The 27,836-nt window shown below is 38.8% G+C and overlaps 1 protein-coding gene across 5 annotated transcripts; it reads right to left on the bottom strand.

Annotated features, from left to right (window-relative positions):
* KLHL8 (kelch like family member 8) lies at positions 1 to 27,836 on the bottom strand. 5 transcript variants are annotated; one of them, XM_089526160.1, is made up of 13 exons: positions 27,734 to 27,829; positions 20,785 to 21,103; positions 18,269 to 18,590; positions 11,598 to 12,146; positions 9,815 to 10,001; positions 8,535 to 8,678; positions 7,360 to 7,471; positions 6,257 to 6,425; positions 5,471 to 5,630; positions 3,828 to 4,029; positions 2,556 to 2,759; positions 1,150 to 2,335; positions 1 to 305 (listed from the first exon to the last, which is right to left on the bottom strand). In XM_089526160.1, exons 3-11 carry the CDS (start codon positions 18,470 to 18,472, stop codon positions 2,636 to 2,638), a joined length of 1,851 nt encoding a protein of 616 aa, XP_089382286.1. In that variant the 5' UTR covers positions 18,473 to 18,590; positions 20,785 to 21,103; positions 27,734 to 27,829; the 3' UTR covers positions 1 to 305; positions 1,150 to 2,335; positions 2,556 to 2,635. The 5 variants fall into 5 exon arrangements, with proteins under 5 accessions (XP_089382286.1, XP_089382283.1, XP_089382285.1 ...); XM_089526157.1 differs by having other exon boundaries at positions 1 to 2,335; positions 20,785 to 20,900; positions 20,998 to 21,103; XM_089526159.1 differs by lacking the exon at positions 1,150 to 2,335.

Here is a 27,836-nt window from a genome sequence, read left to right as displayed (position 1 = left end):
TCAAACAATAAACACATTTTATTACAATATTCCCCATTTCCATACAACATAATATTCAACTTTATTCTATATTTCCTTCACTGTATACCACAGACATATACAAAGAAGTGGCAGTGCAACTGTAAAGCAGCCATTTGTGGGCTTTGTGACAGAATTACACAGAGAAAAACTACTTAACTGTTTCTTCAAGAAACACAATATTCTTCTGTCCCTACTGTTCTGCTCCAATCCATTCTCACTCATCCAAAATGGTCTGGGCATAAAGCTTTGGTCACGTACACTTTTCCTCAGGCTTTGATGAGCATCTTAAGAGATGTGAAGTAATGATTTTCTTTTACAATTGTGCACCACTCAAATTCATTTGTACATCAAAATTGCATGAATTTCCTTATGAGAAAGCTGTGTATGTTCCATTTTCTGGCCTGTGAGCTTTTGCCACTCAAAGGTTTTCCTGTCCTAGCATAGGGCCTCTCTGGTTATGCTCAGAATAAAGCTATACAAAGGCCTGGTACAGACGGGCCCTTTGCGGCACGCTCATGATGTGCTAGCGTTGCTCGGGGGCAGGGTGTGCCGCACATGCACAGCACCATTCAGATGGTGCACACAGCGATGATGTGCCAGCAGTGCAGCATCCAAGGCGCCACGCCGGTGGCACGTCATTGCACCGTCACTGGCGCTTTGGCGCTCCGCAAAAAAGCCACTTCTGCCCGCTCCTTTCTTTTTGCACAGCAGCACCGCACAATTTGGTTGCTACAGTGCTGCTGCAGAGCAAGGCGAGGCGCCTCCCCGGCGCCTCTTTTTGGCACTCTGTACCACACCAGAGTCTCCCATATAAAGCTGCATAGGGTGAGCACCAAGAACAAATTAAAAGCTACTTCTGGCCAAAAAAAAAAAAAAAAAGATTTTGAGTGAAACTAAGAAAGGAGGATTGGCTTCATCAAAATAAGAACATTCATCTTAAACCAAAAACAAAATATTACATTTCCTATTAAGAAAACCTTTATTAAATTTGCACAGAAATCTAATTCTTTCTGATAGCCAGACAAAAATATTTAAAGTTATATTCACTAATTTGCTAACAGTGTCTTCTCTGAGTAACAATGGCACAAGTTATATATATAAAAAATAGCAAAAGGCATTTCTCCTCACTTGTGGTGGCAGCACTCCAAAACTTTAGTGGTCCAACTAGTAAGGGGGCATATCAGATAAACTGGCCTGAGCTGATAAGGAATTAGCTTCCATATATACAGTTCTTTCTGCAGAGGTCTTGGGCATATGGCACAGTCTTTCATCCACAACTTGGAAGGCATTTACACAAGGACACAGTCACTATGTGACAGAGATTTCACAATCCATCCTATCAAAAAGCATGGGAAATAGAGTGACACCACAGCAGTGGCTTGAAAGTGGCATAGCAACTTTAGGAAGAGCTTGTATCAGTTCTTTTAAATGCCAAGTGAGACTTAGAATACAGCTTCCAGCTGTTTATCAACATACAGTATTTTTTCTTGCTGGAAATGATAACTAGGACAGTAAATACACAGGTGTATAGACCAAGAGCACACAAAAAATTATCCTACTTTGCTATTAATGGAAATAATGCAGATTAACCAGAGAAATCATTTTAGGGTTAGACACAAATCACAGGCTACCCACCTACCAAGTGATTTGCTGAATGATTATCAAATGCTTGACTTTCCTCATGCTATAAAGAAGCACATGTTATGGCCACGGCTGGTGCAAATGCCCATGGGGTAAAGTAACAGGGGAGCAATCCAGGATGTAGACACAAAGTCTGCAAGTGTGACCTCTACACTGCCCACCAATAGGCACTATGAAAACAGAGAGATGATTCATGATAAAATAAAAAAGAATGCATTCAGAATCTCTCTGGCATCATTTTTTATAACTGTACACAATTAGGATGACATGGAGATTCTCCACCACCAAGAAACAATCCAGGTTATTTCACCAGCAATCAGTAATTTTCTGTTGCAAGTTGTTTGTCTTTAAATAAAGAAGCATATGGTGGTGCTCTTGTTCCATACTAATTCAGCCAAACAAGCTGAAACATCAGTTTCTGAAAAATGTGGATCAGTCAGCCTGACAGCTGCTATTTCTGCCCAGCAATCAAATCTAAGCAATCTGCAAGACATCATCTTTCTCTTTTCAAGAATCCACAAAGTCTAGTGTAGTTTGCATAGTACAGCAGAAGAACATGTTACTAATGAAGGAAACAGTTTTGAATAGAATATAAGGTGTTCTTCAGAGTTGTGTTTTAAGTGCTGGAGTACAAGCCTTTTTGGAGAACAGACCTGAGAAGCAGCAGAGTCACCTGAAAATAGCAGATAGTTATTTCTCCAATATTTGGTAAGTTAAAGGATGCTTGAGATCAAACACCCTCAGCAACGAACACACTGGGAGACTTTTTTTAAACAATTGTTGATGATGTCTTCCATTTTTTTCTAAACATTTTCTGTTTCAGAAAGACCTTTAAAAGCTGCCACACCACCCCAAATTATTATACAAAAACCTTTTGGAATATTTATACATACTTGTACAAGAGTTCAAAATGTCTTGAAATAGTTGGGAAGTCCTGTAACATTTCACAGTCATTACTGCCTTCACCCTAAATTCACATGCAGTCCACAACATTGCTGGACCCATGACCCATGTCACGTATTTGGCTGCCAAGACAAGCACAGACAGCTACGCCAGCCCCAGCTCTGCAGTGAGACACAGAACCCACAAGCTCCCACCTAAAAGGAAAAATAAACAAGAACGTGAAACAATGGGAAGCCCACTTTTCAGCAAACTATTCAATTTTGTGGCTCCCTAGCAGTTCTATAGAGACCCGGGAAGAACAGTCTTGCTCAGTAGAGCCTGGAATGATGAACATACACATTTAAACAGCTTTGGAGGGGTCAAAGGGTGGGGTGGTGGTGGAGGACACTGCACTTCCCTCTCTGGGTATAGTTACTCACTATAGCCATTTTTTAAAAAAACAATGAACATTGCAGGTTGTCAGCACCATAAAAAGAGAGTCAATTACAGGTAACACTGCTATTTTTAATGTGTTAATTCTGAGCTGAGTGACTGTCACTCATTCAAGTGCCATTGCATAATGTTTGTAATACTAGAAGCAATTTAATGTCATTCTGAGTAGAATACTGCCTGTGTGTTTTTGTGTCTTTTAAAAAATCTCTCCATGAACCACTTTCACTTCTAAACAGCAAATATAAAAAGTTCTGAAAATGAGCCTCAGATATCCAGTAGTTAGGTAGGTCTCCAAGTGACTGCATCAGTGGTGAACAACTATGAGAGCTGCATTTAGTCCCCTGGGAGACCCAAACTCCTCTAATCAAAAACAAAAAACAAAAAAAAACCACCAACAAAATGTGTTGCCTCCAAATGCCTCCCAACATCCTCTAGGGACTCTGGGGGGCATTTCAGCCTTGTTTTAGGGGGCCCAGGTACATTTTAAACCCAATATACTGGAAGGTGTTTTTTTTAAAAGTCATTTTCTGGGCCTAAAATGGCCCAGGGGAACTCCAAAACATGGTGAAAATTCCCACAAGCCCATTAGACAGCATTTGGGGGCATTTCAAGGCAAATCCTTAATTTTTAGGGGGGGATTGACTTTAGGCAGCCATACTTTGCCTATTCTTGGGCTAGATGCAACAATTCTAAAATAACTTTATATTTAGCAGAGACAGCTAATGCTTGCTAATTCTGTAATACCCTGGAATATCTCTGAGACACTGTCACTACTGTATTGTCAGATCCAATATATAACCAGTGTGACAAGAGCAAAAATCTCTAGTTACCTGTTCACCACAGGATCAAATGTTTCCACTGTATTCAAGTAAGCGTTACCATTATGTCCTCCCACTGCAAAAATTTTGCCCATTAAAGTTGCTATGCCAACTCCACCTCGAGGAGTTGTGAGCTCGGCTACGTATTCCCACTTGTTACTGCGAGGGTCAAATCGTTCAACAGAGCTAAGTGGAGAGTTGTCATCAAAGCCACCTGCACAGAGACATATATACCAACGAAACAGTTACCTTATGCTATTACTTCCTGAATTCTAAACAGGCATAAAACAAGCTATAAAAAGATATATAATCATAAATAGAACAGAATCAAACAAATTCAGTGTGGTATAAAGGAGGATCAATACATCAGTATTTCAATTTCACACGCTTTACATTTCCACCCTAATACCAATGCAATGAATGTAGTCATTCTATAGGTAATAGGCTCTGTTCTGAGAACACTACACCAGTTGATCAGGAACTGGCTCCCAACTGAGCCTTATCAGAAATGGCAGGATATATTTAGAATGCATCTCAATATACAATTCAAAATCTATTAACAAATTACTTTGATCTTCTTCCCCTACTCTTATAGTACACAGACAAACTCTTGCACTTGTTAGATTATGTGTGTACATTATCCAGTAAGATTTACAAGAAATAGACCTTTAGATCTTCATAACCAAGGGTAGTCAGACAACCATTTTTCAAATGCAGTTTTAGAACCATTGTATTACTGAATAATTTGTGCACCAAAAACCATGTCTTCAAAGACACTCTGAAAAATGGCATTTTTAACTCAAGTACCTGTTCTTTAATTAAAGGAATGTCCAATTCCTTTCTAACTATGGACAGTTCTGTTGATCAGTGGGTTGCTAACAGTCTGCATATAAACTTGTTCTGGACTTTTTCCAGAAAGTTAATTTTGTCCCTAGCCCATATATTTAGCCCATATATTTGAGGGTGCTTTTGAGGGTAGGAGTTATTAAATTCTCAACTTCAGTTCTCTGATGTTTTAATAAACCATTCATAACCTTTTTATTAAGTATTTCATCAATCTCAATGTTTCTTAAAAACAGCCTTTGTATATAGTAATTTTATCATAAGCTTCTGCAGCAGAAACTAGGATGAATATCAGTGACCTAATTGTTCCAATTGCACAAAAGACAGGAGATCTACTATGCGAACTAAAGCCTCAGAAGATGTATAAAATGAAGCTTAATCTACTGCTCACATGATCTGGGAGAAAGTGTATCAAGGTTAATAAGAAGAGGAGTCTATGATTCTTAGCGTTCTGTAACAGCTTTTGCACACATACACTTGTAGGAGAAGAAAAACTATTGCCTACAGCCTTGTCTCAACATTAAGCAACTAAAATGCTTAAATCATTCATAAAAATTACATATAACTACAGGTGCATCTACACTGTAGAAATAATGCAGTTTCTGTCATGGCTCCATTCTACAGAATCCTGGGATTTGACGTTTTGTGAGGCACGCTTTGGCAGAGAAGGCTAAACACCTTGTAAAATTACAAATCCCAAGATTCCACAGGATCAAACTGGATTATTTCTACAGTGCAAATGCACCCTACTTCAAACATTCAAATTATAGCAGAGCTTCAGGAAAACACAATCTTCCCCTTGGGTTACTTACCAACTACATATAAGCAGCCATGGAGCTCACTAACTCCATTGCCAGCTCTCCGTTGGCCCATTTCTTTCACTTCTATCCATTTATCCAGATGAGGATCATACTTTTCCACACTGGAAAGGGAAGCTACACCATCATTCCCCCCAACAGCATATACATAGTTCTGAAAGGAAGAAAGGGTGAAAATATTACAAATATTACTGAAAGGGTGAAATAGAAAGCATTACTGAAAGGAAAGTAATCCTTTCAGTCCCTTTTGATCTCACAACCTAAGAAGAGACCTTGTTATGCAGCAGATATAGAACCCCAGTTAAGACTTTTGCAAAGCATAATTACCACAATCAAATTCATGGGGTCACCATAAGTCGACAGGCAACTTGAAGGTGCACACACACACTGAGAAGTGAAAACAGGAAGACTTTCAGTCAGAGTCACTGCTTATCTTCCTAGTTTTTGAAATCAGCTGCCAACGGACTGCTTGTCTGACATCATCAAAATTAGAATTTTACTAATATGAACAAACATTCTAACCTAATGAAATTTACAAACAGATGAAAATCCAATTGAGTAAAGAGTTTTGTATCAGTTCCATTTGACATTTTATCTTTGGTTAAATTATAACTTGTATCCAGGGTGGCACTTGCAGCAAATACAATGAGAACTAATTCAAGAATGTTGGCTTCCACACATTCTTTCCATACTTGAATATCTAGAGGCAAGATGCAACGTCGCACACTTTTTTGCAGAGCTGGACTTGTAACCACAACCAAGAAACACAAAACAGCTTACCATCAGAGCCACAGAGCCAACTCCTCCCCGAGGTGTATTCATAGGTGCTACTCCACTCCAGTGATCAGATTCAATGTCGTATCTCTCCACTTCACTGAAGCAAGTATTATCATCTAGGCCTCCGATGGCATAAATGGGGCCTCCAAGAGAAGCAAGAGCAATCCCCCGCCTGTTAAAAATCACGATGTATTAATGGACTGCATCATCTTAAAAGAAATAATGTTTTCCAGAATAACCCAAATGGGAAACCACATTTTGAACTTCCCCCTAAAAAAACTGACTAGTCATACTCTTTTCCAGCTTATACTGAGGATTTCCAGCACCTTATTAAATCGAACTACCTATAAACTATCACTAAATAAAAACTTTTTTATCATTAGTCAACCAAATATGGGTGACAGCAAAAGGAAAATCATTAATAAGCAATCAACCAATACAGTAAAGCGTTAAAATCATAAACTTTAAGAATTTATAAAGAAGATTATCAAAATATCAAAAATGCAATACACTAATATATTACTTACAAATATATTTACTAAATCTACAATTCTTATAAGAAATTAATTTGAATTGTTCTCATGGGCAATTTGAGTTGGGCTGCTTTCACTGCAAATCTAGATTTACAGTTGTCCCTCCCAATTTGCAGGGATCCATTCTGGACCCTCCCATAAATCGGAAAACCTCAAATTTTCAAAGCCGATTGGTTAAAATGGGCGTGTGTGCCATTTTGTCCCTTCCCACTTGCTATCCATGAATGGGCAAGACCGCGGATTCAAAATCCATGAATGGGGAGGGACAAATATATTAGCTCAGGTCAACTTAATTGAAGTGAACAGCAAATATATAATTTTATCCCTATCATTAAAGTTAATTACAGATTCTAAATATTTTACCAGATATTTAGCTTTTAGAATTTCATTTGACTTACTATGTACAGTGTCCTGAACCACTTGATTTCCACAAATACAGAGCTTATTTTTGTGACCTTACTTTGGACTGTAAGACAATTGTCAATGAACAAGTCTAATTACTTGTTCCATGTTCAGTATTCCACATTAACTTCTTTATCATTAATAAGGAAGGTCCAATCCAGATTTAGCTACCTTTTGGTATTCATTGATGCTTTCATCATCCATCTATTTGTGATAGGATCAAACATTTCCATGCTGCCTAGGTGTTCATTTCCATCATGCCCACCTACTGCATAAACTTTACCTGAAAAACAGAGAATACTGTAGTCATCACACAAACTAGTATACCTGTCAAGAGCTAGTACAACTACCTATTGGTGAAAGTTATAAATCCTTCTATTCTACTGGTACTACTTAAAATATTAAGTAGTCAGCATCATAAATACAAATAGCAGTGATTACATTGTCTATGGTAGCTACGACTGCTACGAGTTGTAGTTCAGTATCATCTGGAGGGCCACACAACTCTCACCATATTTTAGGCTAAAAGACATTACTAGATATACGTATGGTTTATGTTCCATCCCCCAGATTTAATTGTTTCTTTCACTTAAACAAAACTCAATCTCCAAATTTTCAGATCTAAACAAGACGGTGACAGTTACAAAACTATTTCTATGTCTCTTTGCCATTTATAATCTACTTTTGAACTTCACACATATGTACATATTCCTGGTATTTACAAGGAGACTGGTTAGGACACAGTGGAGGTCCTTCTCAATTGCTGTGTCTAGACCTGGACCTTTCTATATACAGAAATCGATTTGGCTCCCTCTCTGGTATCTTTTCCCCAACATTTGATGACTTTTCTAATTTGCAGGGTTCTCAGATTCCTGGGTTCTCAGATTCCTTAAAAACTGAATGTCTACATATTATTTCATATAGTTTTTACTGATGAGTCTTAACAAATTTAGTTACACATTGAAGTGCCATGGGCACTTTCTTTTAATGGTATGAAATGCTGTAAAGTAGGTCACTAGCAAAGCTGTTGGTTTTCCATTAGAAAATTAAGCATAAGAAAAGTCTACAGACTTAAATAGGAAGCAGGAAGACTCTGCTGGCAGAATTTAGTAGAACTGAGGCATTAGTCACTTTTCTAGTACTTGAGAGGATTGATTACTGACAAACAAATACCAAACACATATTTGACAGGAAACCAAAATATTACATATTGTTATTTTAAGAAACAAAGTATCATTTTGGGTCATTTTATATACTGTATAAAGGTTAGAAGTTTGATTGGCAGAATGGCTTGAAGCATAAACCACGAAGTATGTATCTTAGAACAAAGTGGTATTTTTACTAACCTCCCACAGAGATTACACCCACGTGTCTCCGCCTACTGTTCATCTCAGGGCCAAAAAACCAGCTGTTCTTATTTATAGAGTAGCATTCAATGCTGCGAAATGGGTCACCCGATCCACCACGACCACCAACACAAAAAAGGACACCTAATAAGAAAAGTGCAATAGAAAACTCATAGGCACTTCTAAGCACATAATGGTTCAATTCTTATGCAAAATTGCTGGAAATTTTGTTGCTGGGGGGAAAAACAGTATTTCTTCTATTTTTCAGGAAAAGAAAAATTTTTTTTAATAAAGTAAAATTAGTATCCTTTATAGAATGAAAGTAACTTTGTTACTTTAGGAACCTAAAACATATTATGTAAACAGTATTAAAAATAAAGCTTGTTCAGAGCTTTATAACTATAGTACAGACAGAATTTACTTTAAAATATTTTTGTCATCTTACAAGATTCTGAACTGTAAGCAATAGCAAGTACATTTCTGTACTGCTTATCAGTGCACTTAAACACTCCCTAAGCAGTTTACAATGTGTAGTAAGCTAATTGCCCCCAACAAGCTGGGTACTCATTTTAGCGACCATGGAAGGATGCAAGCCTGAGTCAAGCTTGAGCCCTTTTGCTCAATATTGAACTCATAATATTATGGTTTGTGAGTGAGTGGCTGAAACATAGGCATTTAACCACTGCACCGCCAGGACTCTAAGGAGCACATGAACTGTAAGCAACTTCTTTGGTTTTGCCAGTTATGAGAGTAAAGCCAAAAAAGAAGAACAGAAGGAACCATCAACACTAGTAAAACAAACAAAATTACTTTCTCTCCTCCAGTATTTACATAGCAACACATAAACACCACAGCCAAGAAATAAATAGTAGAAACTGTTCTGTTTGGTTGACTTATTTTTCAATGTTGCCATTCAACATGGAAAATATTCAACAGGATAAGATTAATAATGCTAACCAGATGAAACTTTGTTGGAATTATTAGCTAGAATATTTAAACCTGACTTTATCCATTTTAATTTGATTTACTCATTATAATGGAAAATACTTGCAGGAATTTTAACTGGGTAAAATTAGAGATTATACTCAAGGCTACTTGTAAAAGAAAGAGTGACATCACTAAAATTTGATTTCTATTGTGTAGAAATATGACTATTTTTGGTTATACTTTCAGTTGTACCCAGTATCAGAGCAGTTTAAAATATTGTAATTAATAAATAAATAACTTGTATGAGTTTACAGGCCACACATTTTTAAGTGTACCAGATGCCAACTGGTTACCTGCTGTGTGCTTCCTTGGTGTGGTCCTGACAGAATATTCAAAATCTGGTACTGTATGACTGCTCAAGTGAAGGTGGTAGTTTCTTGCTTCATCCAACAAATCCCGGCATTTCAGATTCTGTTTGACAATCTCTTCTTTTGCCACCACTCCCATGAGAAAACAAATGGGTAACAGAGGCAGGCGTACCTAGAGGAACAGATATTGTGTGTGAATGAACTGGAACTATTAGGTCCTACACCAGTGTGTCTTAGAAAGTGAAAAGTAGAACATTCAAAGGCTCTGAAGGGATCTATAGTGCTCCTTTTTCTGTCTCATGCTGTACACACCACCTGCATCTTCACCTTTCATGAGAGGAAGGCACAGGAGTATAACAAGCAATAATCCTTGCAAATTTATCAAATGAGGGAAAGTATGGGCTCATCTATTTAAAATGGCCACAGAGGTTAATAGGGAAGAATTAGCCAAGTATCAACAGGGTGCAGGGTTTTTAAAGTCATTACCATACTAGCCAAGGAAAATCTTGCCTAGTCTGCTCTGTTCAATAGTCAGATGAAAGGTATTGGTTTACTAAATTCAATGAATTTCACTAGGTTACAAATGCATAGTCAGAGCAAGTCAGAATGGGTATGAAGAAATGAACAAACTGAATTGTAAGAATGACAATGGAGGTCCTAGGAAACGGGTTATACCTGGCATTTGACAATTTCTGGTTCAAAGCCAATGGCGTTTGAAGGTTCTCTTTGACTTACAGAAGGGGCACTGAAAAGGTTAATTATGGTGCATTCCGCACGCGCCAAAAGTACGTGCTTGGCATGTACAAAATGGTGGTGCCCATTCTACATGGGTACCGCCATCTTGACGTAGCGGATGCTTAGCGTCCGCATGTCTCGGCGCCATTATGATGCCGCAAGTGCGCCAATGGCTTTTTGCGGTTTCTTTTTGCTGCTTGGAGGAGTTGCGCGGTTTGTCCGCTGTGGCTCCTTCACGCAGCAAACACCGGCGCCGGCAGACTGCCCTTTTGGGTGGTCTGTAAAACACCTATATTAATGAACCAGTTTGGGAGAGAGAGACTTCCTGAGAGTCTCATCTCTTGTGCTGCACAATCTTACTCAAAGAACCATGAAGTATTAGGTTGCACACACACTCCAACACATGCCATAAGTGATATTCCTCAGAGTGTTACAGCTTCTGTTCATTATGTGAAACTTATGCAATGACTGCTTTAAAACAATGACCTGAATGGATTATCAGATACAGTGGACCCTTGTTATACGCTGGGGTTTGGTTCCAAGATCTCCCGTGTATAACAAAATCCGTGTATGTTCAAGTCCCATTACATATAATGACATAGCAAAATGGTGTCCCTTATAAAAAATGGAAAATCAAGGTAAATTTATACTTTTTTGGAACCTTTTCAAACCGTGTATGCTTAAATCCGTGTATAAAAAATCCGTGTATAAGAAGGGCCGACTGTACATCAACACAAAATAAGCAGCTTAATATTGCCACAAGTACAATGCTGTTCAAGAGAGGTAATTCCTGCATTCAGCTGCAAGTTGTCAGTACTGAGTGATGACAGGGAGCAGATGTGTGCAAGCTAGTCTTTCGTCTATTTAAATGGAACGTAAAATAATCTGTTTAGGGAAATTATTGGATTCCTTGGATTCAAAAACCCCGTCACAGTTAATGTTTGTAACTTCAGTTGAGAAGAGAATGCAAAAGAAAAAGGGTGACTGAGATGTTACTTATTCAGCCTGTATCCCCTTCCCATCTGGTTCTTACCTGTGCAACTATTTCATCTAACCATGTAGCATGATGCTGTGGGTTAGCAAGAAGCCATTTAATAGCAGCACAATAAACCTGCTTTTCACTCTCAATGCTCAGGTCATTTGAAGACAACAGTTTATGCAGGTGTTGAGGTGACACACTCACAAAGTCTTCACACTCCACTACTTCAGCAAAATGTTCACAAGCATAGCGATCAGCCATGTCCATCAAGTCAACACGGTTGTGACTCTCAGCGAAAGCCCTCACTGCCAGGCAATTTGAAGGATGGAAGTGCAGTTTCATGTACTCACAGCAAGCTTTGGCCACTACCTCCACTTGGAGAATGCAGGCAGCATATAAGAGTGGCTGGACATTGTCTACTGTCAAAGTCAGTCGAGATGAGTACACAAACTTGACCAAATCCTCTATGGCATCACCATCAAAGTCTTTGATCTCAATCAATGACTGCTTGGCTTCTGCCATTTCAGAAAGAAACATCGCTCGGAAGTAAGGAATGACACAGGCCAGTACAAGCTTGTGACAGGAAATCAATTTTGACCCCACCTGTTGGGAGAATATACATTTGTGTTAGCAGAGGCAGAGTTATTTTTGTTTAATCCAAAGGTTAATAACTTGTGCTTCACAGGCTTATGAGAGTTCATGAACCAGTCACACACACACAAAAATCTCCCACCTTCCTTCCTGTGCTTTGAAAACTGTGTTTTAAGTACAATTTTCAGGGAAGTCCATAATTTTCATCAGGGTTTCATGCAAAGTTATCAAGGTAACAGAATACAAATATTAATAACTTTTTATTATTATTATTTTGTCAAGTCAAATTAGCTTTCACATTAATAAACAATGCTAGCATAGCTGTGGTGACCGTTGAAACAAATTACAAAATCCTGTATTTATTGAACTCCTGTCAAAATACGGGGCTTTTTTTGCTTCACTGGAAAAGGAAGCTGATCTCAAAGGAAGAGAGCTTATGGTTACAATGGAGAACTGAAATTTTATGGTCTTTTTAAAAAGCCTTTGTCCCTGGGATATTATAGTACAATTCAGATTAACTGAGAGAAAGAAGTTTGGAGCATATGCCTTTATAGATTGCATCTACTTCATCAGATGCAAACTTTTGCCTCTGTTGCTCCTTGATCTCTTTTGGGGAAGGGAGGTGGGGACTCTTCTTTCTCCTTGCACAAAAACACCCTCAATGTAATACCCAAAACCACAGGATGCAAACTTCTGATCTTCTGTGAATCCAACAACATCACTTTTGTTTCCCTGCATGTTTTTTTTAAAAAAATCTTCTTTGTCTGATGAAGACGTCAATGAACTTTTTCACATTACAAAATGCCACTATCGCCATTTGCAAATTACATGTGTGCCTTGAGTACATTCTCACTTTCTCAAAATAAATCATGGGTTTCTTCTATTAGATGTGTACTGTCATACAGCATGCATTAAATCACACCAGATTACTTTCCTCAAAATGGCTTACAAATGCAATTCAAACCATGGTTTCTCTCTGCAATATTTAATCTTTGTGCACTACTTGGAGATCATTAGCTGACAATTGGCATGGGAATTTCATAAATAAACTGATCTCTGCTTAGAAGTGATGTATGAATTGAGGCAGGACACATACAACATATAATTGTGTTGATGCTAAGAAGGCTGATAGCAATAGCATAAAATCTCTCTGAAGAGTAGCCAAGGGAAATGCGCTCCTGAGGTTAGCATACAAATTGTAAAACCACAGTGAGCAGGGTTTCAGCATGCATTCAAGTTTTCTATCTATAAATTCTTGCTAAGGTGGTTAAAAAAAAACCTTGGGTTCACCTATTTTTCATTGCCTATATGAAATATTCAAAGTATCTTCATAATATAATTATGAAATTACTGTCACTAGAATGCTTATTTCCTGTTTATAATTTAGTTAAATTTCATCGCATCATCTCAGTTAGTTAGTCTTAATTATTTACAGCCACAATCAACCAAAAGAGGTGATCACCAAAATAAACTGACGGGAGGAATTAACTGTGTGTGGCTTTAGAAAATGTGCTGGCACAAAACACAGATGTCATTATACCTGGTCAAGATATCTAAATTATAAAATGGGTGGGCCTGGTATGTAGTATGACCCACAGAAAAATCTGATTGTGCACTTTGATTGATTACTGACAAGTGGCCAATACACATACATAAACTAAACAGACTGATTTATAATTCAGCATAGACATAGGCAAAAGTACTTTACTTTCTATTGCACAGACAGTCTAGACAAAAAAAGGATTTTGAAGACTGAAAATAATTTGATACTGTAGGAGTTAATAAAATGTTGAGCATGTGGCACACATGGCCCCCCAAGCCTTTTTGGGATCTGTGAGCCCTTCAAGAAACTTCCCTCTGATCCTGGCAGCACAAAAATGATCTTCCTACATCACAGGCACAGCTGCCTTGTGTTAAAAATAGGATGTAAACCCCCAAATCCCATTACCTCAGAAATGTGAAAATCAAAATCAAAAGTAGACACCCAGACACTTCTAGGTTTCATTTTTAACTCATAATTTTTCATCCAGCCAGAGAAAAAGTGTCCTGAAGACTACTGGCTCACCCCCAAGATAGAAAGGTACTACACTTCCACTTAAGAATTTCAAATTTCTGCCGTACTAAACATTTCTAACAAGCCCAGTGCAGGTTTCTCAACACTGAATAATCCTGTATTCTTATTATTGCATTTTTAAAAAGTGGACTTCCTCTTTCTGACACTTTTCTTAGACTTTCTGAAAAGTGTTCACAGGAATCAAGTTCCCCTTGATTCTGTTTCCTGAAAAACACTTTCCCAAAAATGCTGAAGAATCACAGACCCAGCTGGCTCTTGTGATCTACTGGACAGGACTTGAAAGAATGTGCAGTTGAATGGTAAACCCAATACAGTACTATGGGGTGGTAGCCTGAAAAAGTTTGAGTACTACTTATATAAATCCAAAACAATATAGTCAGCCATCCTTTTCCACAGATTCTTTATGCATGGATTCAACCATTTACAGCTTGCAATATTTTAAAAATATATACATTCCAAAAAGCAAACTTTGATTTTGCCATTTTATATAAGCGATACAATTTTGCTACATCACTGGATTTAACAGGGCTTCAGCAGCCATGGGTTTTACTATCCTTAGCGGTCCTGGATGGTTCTGGAATCAAACTCCAGGGGATACAAAGGGCCCGCTATAATGCCACAGAAATTTAAAATGTATTTAACACCATGGTTACATTGAAGCTTTTAAATGCTGGCTTCCATTCTAAGATTCTAACTAACCTAGGGAATAATAATAAATAAATAAATAAATAAATAAATAAATAAAAATAAAGTACCAAACTGAGCAGAAATATTTAACAAAAGTATGTAAACGTATATATTTTACATCTATGCATCTTACCCCCTTCACTATCACTGTGCATGCACCTGATGAACACAGGGATAAAATGCAGAATGAACTTGTTTTTATTGTAAAAGCCTTGCCCTTGACAGGTAAAGCAACAGACGATCTTTATTAATACTTGAGGTGCCTTTTTACTAACACAGAAGTATAACTCTGGGGAAGGGGGTTTATAATAAACCAGTCCCAGGGTGTTTGCCAGTTAGATCACATATATATTTGATAAATAAGGAATTAAACAGTTTTAATGGCCTTCAAATAAACACTTCACAAAAGCATTTGTCAAGTTGTTTTCTGTACAGGCAGCTGCAGATTCTGCAGCAAATGCAAGAATAACTGGAGCTGACTTCACTCCTTTTCCTACAACTTCAAGAAGGAATAAGGAATTACAGTTGGCCCTCGCCTTACGTGGGGATCCCTTCCGGATTCCTCTGCATAAGGCGAATTCCGCCTATGCTCAAGCCCCATTGGAAACAATGGGGCTCATGCACGGCGGCGCGCAACGGGAGCACGCGCCCATTCAATTGAATGGGACGCGCCGCCCCTTCCGCCCCGCGGCTTGAGCGCGTAAGCTCATGCCCGCATAAAGCGCGCCTGCGTATGACGCGGGCGCGCTGCATACAACAGCCATATCCAGAGGACAGTCCTTTCATTCCAAAGCAAATTAGTTTACTGGGCCAGAGCCAGGTAGACTACTCTGGCAGAAAAAGTCAAATAATTGAACAGAAGTGTTCAAATTACACATGTGAGGAATGGAATTTTTAGATGTAAATATGCTGACAAACATGCTGTAATCACTCACTTTGTATCACCTGTTTACCACGGAGGACTTTCTAGTTGCTAAGTGACCATGCCACATATTAATGTGAAGCCTGTAAGTTTTATATACCTGCTGTGAGCCTGCCTGAGCTGAGAGCTTCTACAAGCTTTCCCTTGCAATTGTTATTCACAGAGATAGGATCTAAATGATTAATACCAAATGCTTTTATAATTTCAACAGAGACAACTTGTTAGTGGAAATGGATTGAGAAGTCCAACACTCAAACATCTGTACCGCACTGACTCCTAATGACTAACAAATCTATTATAGTCTTTGTTTTTTATGAGCTTATGCTACATTTGTCTCCCTTCAATGTATGACAGGCCTCTCTGATTTAACTAGTGGTCTGTCTGACTCAAACCCAGCAAATTATAGTCGCCCCCTCTGTTTTCACGGACTTGGGATCTGCGTCCCTTGCCTGTTTGTGGGCAGAAAATGGAAGGGGACAAAATAGGGTGTGCCACGCCATTAAAGCCAATGGGGCTTGAATATTGGCGATTTTCACTGGGCTGGGTGGGTCAGGAACAGAGCCCCGTGAAAACAGAGGGGCAACTGTAATTTGCTTTGGAATGAGGGCACTGTGTTAAGCACAAACAGAGAAAAGATAGATAACAGAATCAAAACATGAATAAAGAGATCCTGCTTTAAAATTCTGGTTCTCTATACAGCTGTCACTTGAAGGGCTTCCAATATTTAAAACAAGTCATACCATGAAAAGAGACCAATATAGCATAATCCCATTTTAAAAAAACTCAGGCTATAATGCATTTATTATTCATATAAGGGGGCAAAATGAATTTTGTTTCTTCTGCAAAAGACTATATGAAGTCAAGCAATTTCAAAGAAAACAAAATGCAAGTCTTCACCAAGGCTACCGGAAACTGTATTGCACCTAAGACATGACAAAAGCAGTGTACAAGTTGCTTTTCTTTAGCTCAAACCCATAGTCTAATGTAGAAAGCCTAGTACCAGAAGAGCAGGAGTAAACATGCAACTCTTTAGCATAAGATCATATTTGCTTATCCCAGCTATTGTGTAATAAATGTACTGTTATTGTGTGCCTTCAAATCATTTCTGAGTTATGGCAACCCTAAGGAGATGCTATCGGGCTTTCTTGGGAAGATTTGTTCAGGGCGGGGGTGCCTTCTGCCTTCCTTTGAGGCTGAGAGTGTGTGACTTGCCAAAGGTCACCCAGTGGGTTTCCATGGCTGATTGGGGGAGCCGACCCCTAGTCTTGACTCCTAGTCTAACCACCGCTATACACTGCTGACTATCAATGTCGTGAATACAGACTATTACTAAAACAGCCCAGAGGTGACCAAAACCAGGTGAAAATACCCCCATGTTCCCTAGAGGGGGATTTTTTGTGACCCTCAAAGTTCTCATGGGGTGCCTGATCCCCAACAGCTGCCCATTCCTACACTAACTGCTCACCAGAGATTGGCTAAATCAGGGGTAGGCAACCTTTTTGAGCTGGGGGCCAGGTTGCTGTCCCTCAGACAACTGGGGGGGCTGAAGCCCAAAAATAAATAATTAAATAATTTTTTAAAAAAAAAATTAAATAAATAAATAAACCAGGACAAATTTTTCAAATGGAGGACACTTTTTTAAAAATTTGCTGATTTTTTAAAAAAATGTTAATATAAATGCATGTTTCAGAGGCTTCTATAGACAATTGCCCCCCTTGCCCGCCGCTTGCCCCCCTTGCCTGCCACTTGCCCCCCCTTGCCCGCCTCCTCCTGATAGGCCAAAGGCCTCACGCAAGAGGCCAAAGGCTCCGGTGGCAATCGGCGGCAGGACCAGGCTGGGGCCAGTCCCAAGGCCTTGCCGGGCCGCATCCGGCCCGCGGGCCGCAGGTTGCCTACCCCTGGGCTAAATCCACTTTCAGGGGTCAGAATAATCACAACATTTGAAAACCTGGCATTTCCTTTTCTATCTTAGACTAGAATGCTGGAACCAGACTTTTGTATGTCACAGCTAGAGCTCAGAAAGGTTATGGCCACTTACCATGCTGACCAGACAGTTCTGGGAGTTGTAGCCCTCAAAAGTAACTTTTACAAGTCGCAAGATCAAAGCAGTCATTCGAGACAGCTATCACTTATATCAGTTGAGTGGGTTAATTTTGGCACTGTGGCCCATGTAAGCATGCATCTTTGAACTAGAGAAAAGGACTTTCTAATTTGAGCTCATGTCCATAATTACATACCACAGTCACAGGCTTCCCACAGATACCAACTGTTTCCTTCAATTTGCAGAGCTTTTAACACCTTTTTTTCTAAGTGAGGTAACATGGCATGATGCCAGTTCCCAAATGCTGTCAATACTGGTGATGGAAAGCAAACCCACATTCTAACACAAAGACAAATTGATGTAGAAACTCATAATTCACACACAAAGAAATATGAAATATGTTTCCTCACCTTTAGCGTAACATCACAAAGTTCCCCAGCTTCATAGAAGTGAAGGAGAGAGCTGTGAAAATCCTTCCAAGCTTCATTTGCTTCAAATACAAATGTGTCTTCTTCCCCATCACTGTTTAAAGATGACCTTTCATGTTGCTGCTGCCTTTTCCCTTTAATGACACGATGCTTTGCTTGTTCTGGGACCATAGAGTCAGAAGCCATTAGCTGTTAGCTTCTTCTGAATCTGTTGTTAGTCTCCATAAGAAGGCAGAGCAGACATTGTGCCAAGTAAATCAGGCTAAACATCCAGTCTTGAGTGGAACCATCAACGTCTGGTGCACTGTAGGGAAAAGAAAAATGCTTCTTCAGTAGAGCCCTTGATTATATACTGTCTGAACTACTGGGTGATTCAAAAAGAATGGTGCAAAAGCAAAGCTATTCTTACTGGGTTTCTGAATCATCCTGTTCTTTGCAACTTTTTATTTTGCCTCTTTGAAGAGACCAATGTACAATCTCCAGTAAATGGGAGCTCATAAACAATCCACTTCCTTCAAGTATGAAAAACAGCATTATAGTGTTTTACAGTAAATATGCTGGATCAGCATGCTGAGGAAAAATAGTGCAAAGGGTTTGTAAACTGCTGCAATAAACAGCTTTTATGCAATTCACTTCACAATTTTGGATCCAACTACAGTGGGCCCTTGGTATCTGCTAGGGTTTGGGTCTAGGACTCCCCATGGATGCTCAAGTCTCATTAAATACAATGGTACAGTAAAATGGCATCCCTTATATAAAATGGCAAAATCAATGTTTGCTTTTTGGAATTTATATATTTTTTCAATATTTTCAAGCTGTGGATGGTTGACTCAGTGGATAAAGAATCAACGGATACACAGGGCCAACTGTAAATGACTCCCAGGATTTCTATCACAGTTTGCTTAAATACATAGAAAGCATAGATGCTTGGAGAAATAGAGAACTCCTCTATGCCTTGGCAGGTAACACACATCTTGAATGCCTGTCTGCTCTTGTTACACCTACTGCGGCTGGCAGGAAGAGCCATAAAAAGTCAGTCTCTGTCTTTGTATGAATCCTGTCTCTCTGTTTGTCTAGGCAACCCTTGGTTCTAAGCCAAGGTGTTCTAAACTAAACAACTTAAGATTCTTGTTAGCATTTACATAGAGTCAAGAGTTAAGCTGCAGAGCATCCCTTTCCAAGGATGAATAGAACATTTTTGCATCAGCACACAGACACAATTCAATCAGTTCAGAATACAAGGCAAGTACAAAAATGTGAACCATCTTTCTTACCTCTAAGAGAGACAAGATAATTCTATTCTCTGCAACATCTCTAAATTTTCTAGCCTCAGTACTGTTTTATTAATAACTGTGAAACTTAAGATGTTACAATTATTTCCATTTATGGTTAGAAACAGAGGTTGACTGATTTTTCACGGTTGAAATGAAATCAGAACATAAGATCTCTGTGAACCAGATGAAAACTGTTCAGGCACTTAGACCTCCTTAGATCTAATGTTCAGTCAGGCTGAAGTTCACATTATCAGCAGTAGTTTTCAAGCTATGTTCCAGGGATTTCCCCCTCTGAAGGTGTGGGGAAGCAAAATCCAGTGAGAAAACATGTAACGGCAGCCAATTACCCATGGTGCTGTTACTGATCTTCCTGTGAAAGTTATAGATGCAGGGATATGTTATAGTAGGATACATGGTTAATTTCTGCATAGAAAAGTCAGGAGACATGGCTAGATCTTCATGTGAACCATGCACCCCAGAACAAGGACCAAGTTCTCTACAGTATGAGAGACCCATAACAGCAATCGTGAATAGATGGGTAAAGGGTAAACCTCCTGCAAGTGGGAGGTTTGAACGCCACCACACTAAGTATAATCAAATGCAAAGACAACTGGAGACAAACACTACTCTTGCAAGTAACATATTTGTTGTCCATACAGATGAGATGCCACTGTTGTTCAGGATTAAGTGAACAAAGCCTCTTGTTGTACAGAGCATGTACTCCCTGTAACATTTGGAACTAACTTGCTTAGAAACCTCCTGTTCCAAACTCTTCATTCTACCATTTCCATCACCATTCATCAATTTCTGGTTACTCCAAACTCTTTTATAAGTAGGTAAGTAAGTAAAAGTTTATTAATATACCGCCTTTATAAGACCAAGGCGGTTTCCAACATACATACAACAATACAGCAATATAAAAACATCAAAACATAGCATTAAAAACCTTTTACTATAAAACAATAAGCACCACAATACGTGCCAGCTTGACATGCTGACAAAGGGGGTGAGGAGAGAATACTTTAGGGGTCAGGGAGTCAGGGGTAAGCTTGCTCGAACAAGAATGTTTTTAACCCCTTCCTGAACTGGGTAAGGGAGGCGGCTGTTCAAACATCCAGGGAAGTGTTGTAAAAGTGCCATACCACTGCATACCTAAGCAAAAAGTATAACGACTAATATTTGTTTATTTTAAAATAGGAATGCAAGGAGGAAAGAGATGCCTACCAGGAAAAGTTTAAGCATTACCAGTACATGCCCATTACAAGTTTGCTGTTTTTTTAACCCGAAGTGCACGATTCTATCAAAAATCTTGGCTTAATCACTCCACTTCACTAAATCATCTGTAGTAAGGAAACAGAGTAATATTTCTTAAGGACTGAAGATCAGAATGCCAGCTGTGCTTATCTCCCACATCTTCTGTAAAGCTTCAACATTTACTCTTGACACTTCATATCAAGATTCACTTAATATGAAAACTGGCCTCTCTCTTCTTCACTTCTCAATTCTCTCTCTTCTTCACTTCTCAATGACTACTACTTCTTGCCTATAATTAAAAAGTGAGCAATTATCAAATCAACCATCATTCACATTCCCATAGTTAAGCAATTTTTACTTGTGCAACCACTATAATATTAGCATTTTTGTACATTTTAACAACAATAGATATCGTCATCAGTAGTAACAGTAGTAAGATGTTATGTTCATGGTCCTCTCCTTCCATGTCCCAAATATGTTAAAAAATACAGGAAATTGAAAAGTGACCCCCAAATGAATATTTTTCAAATGGTTGGTATGAAGCATTATACTATGCTTCATGGACAATTATGAACTACTTTTAAATCAGAACAATGTACTTCCTTTTGCTTTCAGAGAGACTTTTCTATTAATAACCAAGGGAGTTAATTTTATATTCTTTTAAAAGTAAGATTAAAGCCTGCCAGCCAGGTATTTAATCCATCTATCATGAACATAAAATAAATAGATTTTTGGTGGGTTTTTCGGACTATGCATCTGTGGCTGGCATCTTCAGAGAATGGTGCCATGGAGAGGTGTGCAGTATATATACTGTGTGACCCTTGGTTGAGAGGAAGTGATTTACATTCCCATAGTTCTCTGAAGATGCCAGCCACAGATGAAGGTGAAAGGTCAAGAATAAATTATTCCAGAAGACGACCACATAGCCCAAAAAACCCACCAAAATTATGGATGCTGGCCATGAAAGCCTTTGACTTCACATTAAATAGATTTCTTTCCTCACCTAGCAAACAGATCAAGCCATTCAAGACACCTAGTTTATGAATATCTCTTGGCTTATTATCTCACCCACCCACATTTTAGCAAACTGTCAGGCACCTGTAGGTCATTACTGTCATATAAAGAAATTTGTTAATAGAAAACAGACAGATAATCTCAAATGCCGTTTTTATAAAACACACTATTCTACATCTTATGATCTGGGTACTTTCAACAGGCAGCCAAACACTTCTTCCACCAATTTGGAATTGGAAAGTTGCCCATTCTCATCTAATCTGATCTCTATACATTACAATAATGAACTTTAACCTCTTGAAACTTCTCCAAGATGCTAAAGTAAAATGTTTAAGCCATCGTTCAACAATACAGCACTGTTCAATTAAATTTCCTGAACTGAAAACAGGCCCTTTTCTTTGTCTACTAAAAATGGCATTCTTTTCATTACTAAACAAGGAAACAATTACCAAATTCATAGGTTTTGGTTTCCACTGCCATATCAACTGCCTAGTCTTGCAGTCTCTCAGTTTAACAATGCTGAATAAAAACACTACATATAAACCTAAAGACAGAGTGATTAGTCAAAAAATTTCAGCATTTACACTGTGACCCAGTTCATGGCTATTTTGAGAAAGTTCATATGGATGCGGGGGGAAAAACATCTACCCAACATTATGAAACTGTTGGAAACGACTTGAAGGCACAGAACAAGTTGAAAGAAGCCCTGAGTAACTTGATGGGACTTGATCAGTCTTTTAAAGGAGGTTATCATGAGGAGTATTCAAAGACTGTATAGAGCCAGTGTGGTGTGGTTTGAGCACTGGACTTTGCTGGCCAGGGTTTGAATTCCCACTCAGCCATGGAAATCTACTGGATGACTTTGGGCAAGTCATACAGTCTCAGTTTCAGAGGAAGGCAAAGGCAAACCCCTTCTGAACAAATTTGGCTAAGAATACCCCACAATAGGTTAGTTATATGTCAGAAATGACTTGAAGGCACACAACAGCAAAATATTTGCTCATATGGAACCATCGGTATATATGGAGCATCACTGAACCTCGCAATAAACAAAACAGGCCCATACCACAACAAGCTTACAATCCAGCATTTCAAGACATCAAAGACAAATGGTCTTGAGACAACTGAAGCATGTATAGTGAAAGTAGGTGAGGAGAAACACAGAAGCAAGCTTGGCCTCACAACCTATGCAGATTGACTGTATTTCCCTAGATTCTTCCACACAGTTGGAAATCCAGATTAGTACATGGGTCTGAACTGCATGCGCAAAGCTCTACATAGATATGCAAACAGAGAACAGGACTCAGTGCTGAACTCCTGCTCTCTTTGCACCATCAACCATACTTGCTACATCCCATACAAACAGTTTTACAGGAGGGAAAGAAATATATACAGTTTATATATGAACTAGTGCAGTAACAAATACACAATCATACTTTGATGCAGTTTCTACTGCCATTATTTATTGCATAAATGGCCGACCTCAGGTATGTACAAAAGACAGAGGAGAGGAATACAGCATTGCAGAATAACAGCACATTCCAATTGTCTCACAGCACAGAAACAGATCTACAAATCTTCCTGCTTCTCCAGCTTCATACCGCTTTTTGGTATGCAATTCATTAGATATTTATACCAAGGCAACACGATACTATGTGTGTGCACATGTGTCACAGTCGAGTGGCATTTTCTCCCATTCTGAACTTGATATGTAGGACAGCTGCCAAAGAGGTTTGACATCATGTTATTTAATACATTTCTACCCTGCTGATTAGGGCAAACCCTCACAATAAAACTTACACAAAAACCAACAGCAACAATGATAGTCAGCATAATAAAAACAAAATGTTGGCAGACAACATAATAAAAACATCCACTATTAAAATCAGATACAGCTCGCCACCATAAAATATCAATTAAAAACTTGACAGAACAAAAGTCTTTTGGGACTATTTAAAGGCCATAAGACAAGAGACTAAGTAGTTCTCAAGGGAGTAAATTCCACATATGTGAAGTTACAACTGAATCACCTTGTTTCAGATATGTATCAACTATGCTTCCAAGACTAAATTCAAGGCCCAGACAAGCTCCAAGGCATGTAATTTATTAAAACATTTAAAAATATTTAGCTTATTTTTAAGCACAATATCAACAGAAATAACAATATTCCTTTCCCCTATTATCCCTTTAGCAGTTAATTCTACAAGTAAGAGAAAAGAATGGTATAAAATTAGTTCTTATCCAGACCTCCCCACTATCATACAAATTAGAACATTAGAGTCCACAGGACAACCAAAATTATCCAAATGAGTGAGTGTAAGCTATTTTTCAAACATCTTGCCTCCAAACTGTTCAGTCTTAAAAGTCTGAAACAGCATTTTAAAGTACAGTAACAAATTGGGACCTAAGGTTATTGTCACAAAATTGATGGAAATATTACACATGGCATTTGGTAAATCAGCGTTTTTATTTGGAAAGCCCCACTGCCCTTGCGCAGGCTGGACAGGGTGAATACTCTGAAATCCAAAATTGTCTACATGGTTGGCAAAGTTAGGGGCTGCGCAGACCATCTGTTTGGGCCGGCCTGGGGACAGAGTCGGAGTGTAGCATCTCCATGAAGCATGCCCCAGCTCTGCCCCGGGCGGTGTGATGGCACACACCACACTGTGTGCCAAGAGAAAGCCTTTCCCCATAGATCTCAGAACCCTTGTAGGTGGGGAGATGTGGTCTTTCAGACTGTCTGGACCTAAGCCATGTAGTGATTTATAGGTCATCACCAGCATGCCTGGAAACGAACCAGTAGTCAGTGAAGCTGTTTAAACAAAGGGAGTTATATGCTCCCTTTAACCTGTTCTGGTCACCGCATCTTGAATCTGCTGAAGTTGCCAAACAGTTTCCAAAGGCAGCCCCATGTAGAATGCTTTACAGTAGTTCAAATAGGATGCAATCAAGGCATAAGTCACGATGGCCAGATCTGATGTCTCAAGGAATGTGCGCAGCTGGTACACTGGTTTTAGCTGTGCAAATGCACTCTTGGCCACTGCTGAGGCGTGGCATCCATGCGCAGACCTGAGCCTAGAACTACTGTACCCAAGCTGTGAGCCTGAGATTTTAGGGGGAGTGTAACCCCATCCAGCACAGGCAAAGTCCCTATTCCCTGATCTCCCTTCCAACAGACCAGGATCACCTCTGTCTTATCTGGATTAAGTTTCTGTTTGTTTCCCTTATCCAGACCATCGGTTCAGTACGGAGACAACTTCTTTGGAGTCAGATGGAAAGGAGAGATAGAGTTGGTTGCCATCCACATACTAGTGGTACTGTACCCCAAAACTCTAGCTGACCTCTTCCAGCAATTTCATATAGATATTAAATCATATGGGGGACAGAACTAAAACCTGAGAGACTCCACAGGCTAGCAGACAGGGAGTTGATCAGGATTCCTCCCAACATCACCTTCTGAATTGGCCCCTCTAGAAAAGACCAGAATCACTGCACAACAGTGTCTTCAAGTCCCATTTCAGAGAGTCCCATCCCAGAAGAAAACCATGGTTGATGGCACTGAAAGACATCATGAGGTCCAACATGATCAACAGGGACACACACCCTGCCCAGTTTCCTACATAGGTCATCCACCAAAGCTTTCTCATATTGGATGCCTTTGCTGAGCCGTGAGAATGCATGCTTTAAGCACCAATGCTCTTTGCATGTAATTGATCAGAACAGGATTTTTAAAATTCCTGTGCATGGTATTCAGAGAGTGAACACAAAGCAACAAATCAAGACAGTGAAAACAATAGCACCAGTAAAAGAAACTAGGGCTGCATCCACACTGCAAAAATAATCCAGTTTGACACCGCTTTAAGTGATGTGGCTCAGTGCTATGGAATTCTGGGATTTGTAGTTTGTTGTGGCACCAGAGAAATAAATATCTCACAAACTATAAATCCCAGGATTGCATCGCATTGAGCCATGGCACTTAAAGCGGTGTCAAACGGCATTATTTGTGCAGTGTGGATGGAGCCTTACATGCCACCAGCTGTCTCATCTATAGACAAGATGTAAAAAGCACGTCTATGGAAGCTTTTCACCATGTTTTTAATTATAAAAAAAACCTGCAGCTAGGCAAGAGGAAGGAAGTAACTGAACTGTACTGCAAACAGCTTTGGACAGCACCACAAATATCAGTAGAAAATCAGACAAATGTACAATCAGCCCTTGACATTTGCGGCTTTAGAATTTTGCAGATTTGATTAATATGTTCTCTCTAAGAATCTCTAGCTCCTCCTGACCAACTCTGCCAGAAGCTGACCACAGAGAAGAACCTAAAAGTTCCTAAATAAAACACTTCTCTAGGCATTTGTAGGTCCTCCAGCGTGATTCTATGGTCAAATTCTTGCACATGTTGACCAGAGAGTTGCACCGGAGGGCTTGGTGATTCCTACAGAGGTGTTCTCCAAGGTGAAAAGAACAGTGTTTTTTTATTCACAGTTTTTCCACATTCGCAGGGATCCTTCACTCCTAACCACAGCGAATGTGGAGGGAACACTATATTAAATGTGCACTCGGAACACCTGTTTCCCCCTCCTCCTTTTACTGTTCAACACAATATTCAGTATTAACCCCCCTCTCCTGTAAATACTCTTTCTCTTTGGTTTTATACATTCCCTCCATTTCTGCCACTTTTCCCTAAAATGTACACTCAGACAGATTTCACATAACATTATGAGTTTATATCTTCATTTCATATACCGCCCCAACCCTTTCTCAGACCCACAGCTTCTATTTTGGCCTCTTCCCATTTTTGAAAGGATTTCGTTCTCAAATCTTTCCCGCTTTTTAAGGTTTCCACGAATGAAGAAATAAAGAATTCCTGGCTTTCTCTTGGCCAAGTCGCACTCTCTCAGCCCCAGAGGATGGCAATGGCAAACCCAATTTGAAGACACTTGCCGAGAAAACCTTACGATAGGCATATGAAACCCTATGATATGAGAGCAGTGAAGGTTTTCAATGTGCAGGCATATTATTTATTTATTTGTTTATTTATTTATCTTTTCAGTGTTTTTTTAAATCAGTTTTATAGAGGTGTTTTAATGTGATTTAATAAACAAAACTTGAATAAATAAAATGAAGAGGAAGAAAGTAAATAAATGAAATAAACAAACCAGAAGGGAGAAAAGTAGCATATGAATAAAGTAAAATAAACTAAATAAATAGGGAGAAATAAAATAAATAAATAAATAAATAAATAGGGTGGGAGAAAGGTGGCATATAAATAATGTAAGTAAATGAACAAAATAAATAGGAAGGAAAAAATAAATAGGGGGAAAGTGGCATATAAATAAAGTAAATAAAATAAAAACATAGGGAGAAAGGCAGCATAAAAATAAAGTAAATAAATAAAATAAAGAAATAGGGAGAAAATAAATAAATAAATAAATAAATAAATAGGGGGAAAGGCGGCATATAAATAAAATAAATAAGCAAAATAAATATAGGGAAAGGCACTCTATAAAGTAAATAAATAAATATTTACAATAAGCAAATATTAATTTTATTACAATAAATATTTATTATTAACAATAAGTAAACAATAAATTTATTATAATATTTATTATAAATTATTATACTATAATATTTATTGTAAACAAATAAACGAGTCAATGAATTTAAACAAATGGCTGGGAGCCACACAACAACAACAACAACAACAACAACAACAGCAGCAGCAGCAAACTTGTAAAGCCCCGCGCTAATTGATGGAGCCAATAGTGATGATGATGATGATGGTTGATGGTGTCTCTGGGCATGTACAGAATGCTTTCTCCCTAATACATAGCCAGAGAAGCAAACCCCAGAGTTTTGGGGTGAAGGGAAGCGAAAGCCTATCCAGAATAAAGCATATTACCGGTTTGTTTCGCTTATCTCCCGCCTCCTTTCCTCATAAGAGTCCGTTACGTCGTGCGCGGCTCTTATTCTGCGTCCGCCGCCAACAGCCTCCAGGCGGCAAA

This window comes from Sceloporus occidentalis, unplaced genomic scaffold (genome assembly GCF_023333645.1).
Source record: "Sceloporus occidentalis isolate IW3139 unplaced genomic scaffold, rSceOcc1.0.p SCAF_5, whole genome shotgun sequence".
Lineage (NCBI taxonomy): Eukaryota > Metazoa > Chordata > Lepidosauria > Squamata > Phrynosomatidae > Sceloporus > Sceloporus occidentalis.
This window is presented reverse-complemented; position numbering and strand designations above follow the sequence as displayed.

What these genes read in the sequence shown, in the direction of transcription:
- KLHL8 (XM_089526156.1), bottom strand. Translation starts at nt 18,472, where the DNA reads ATGGCTTCTGACTCTATGGTCCCAGAACAAGCAAAGCATCGTGTCATT. An exon ending in GCATCAATGAATACCAAAAG is followed by an intron (nt 6,426 to 7,359) that starts GTAGCTAAATCT and finishes GATTTTTAACAG; the next exon opens with GCGGGGGATTGCTCTTGCTT. An exon ending in TTTGATCCTGTGGTGAACAG is followed by an intron (nt 2,760 to 3,827) that starts GTAACTAGAGAT and finishes TTTTCCTTTTAG; the next exon opens with GTGGGAGCTTGTGGGTTCTG.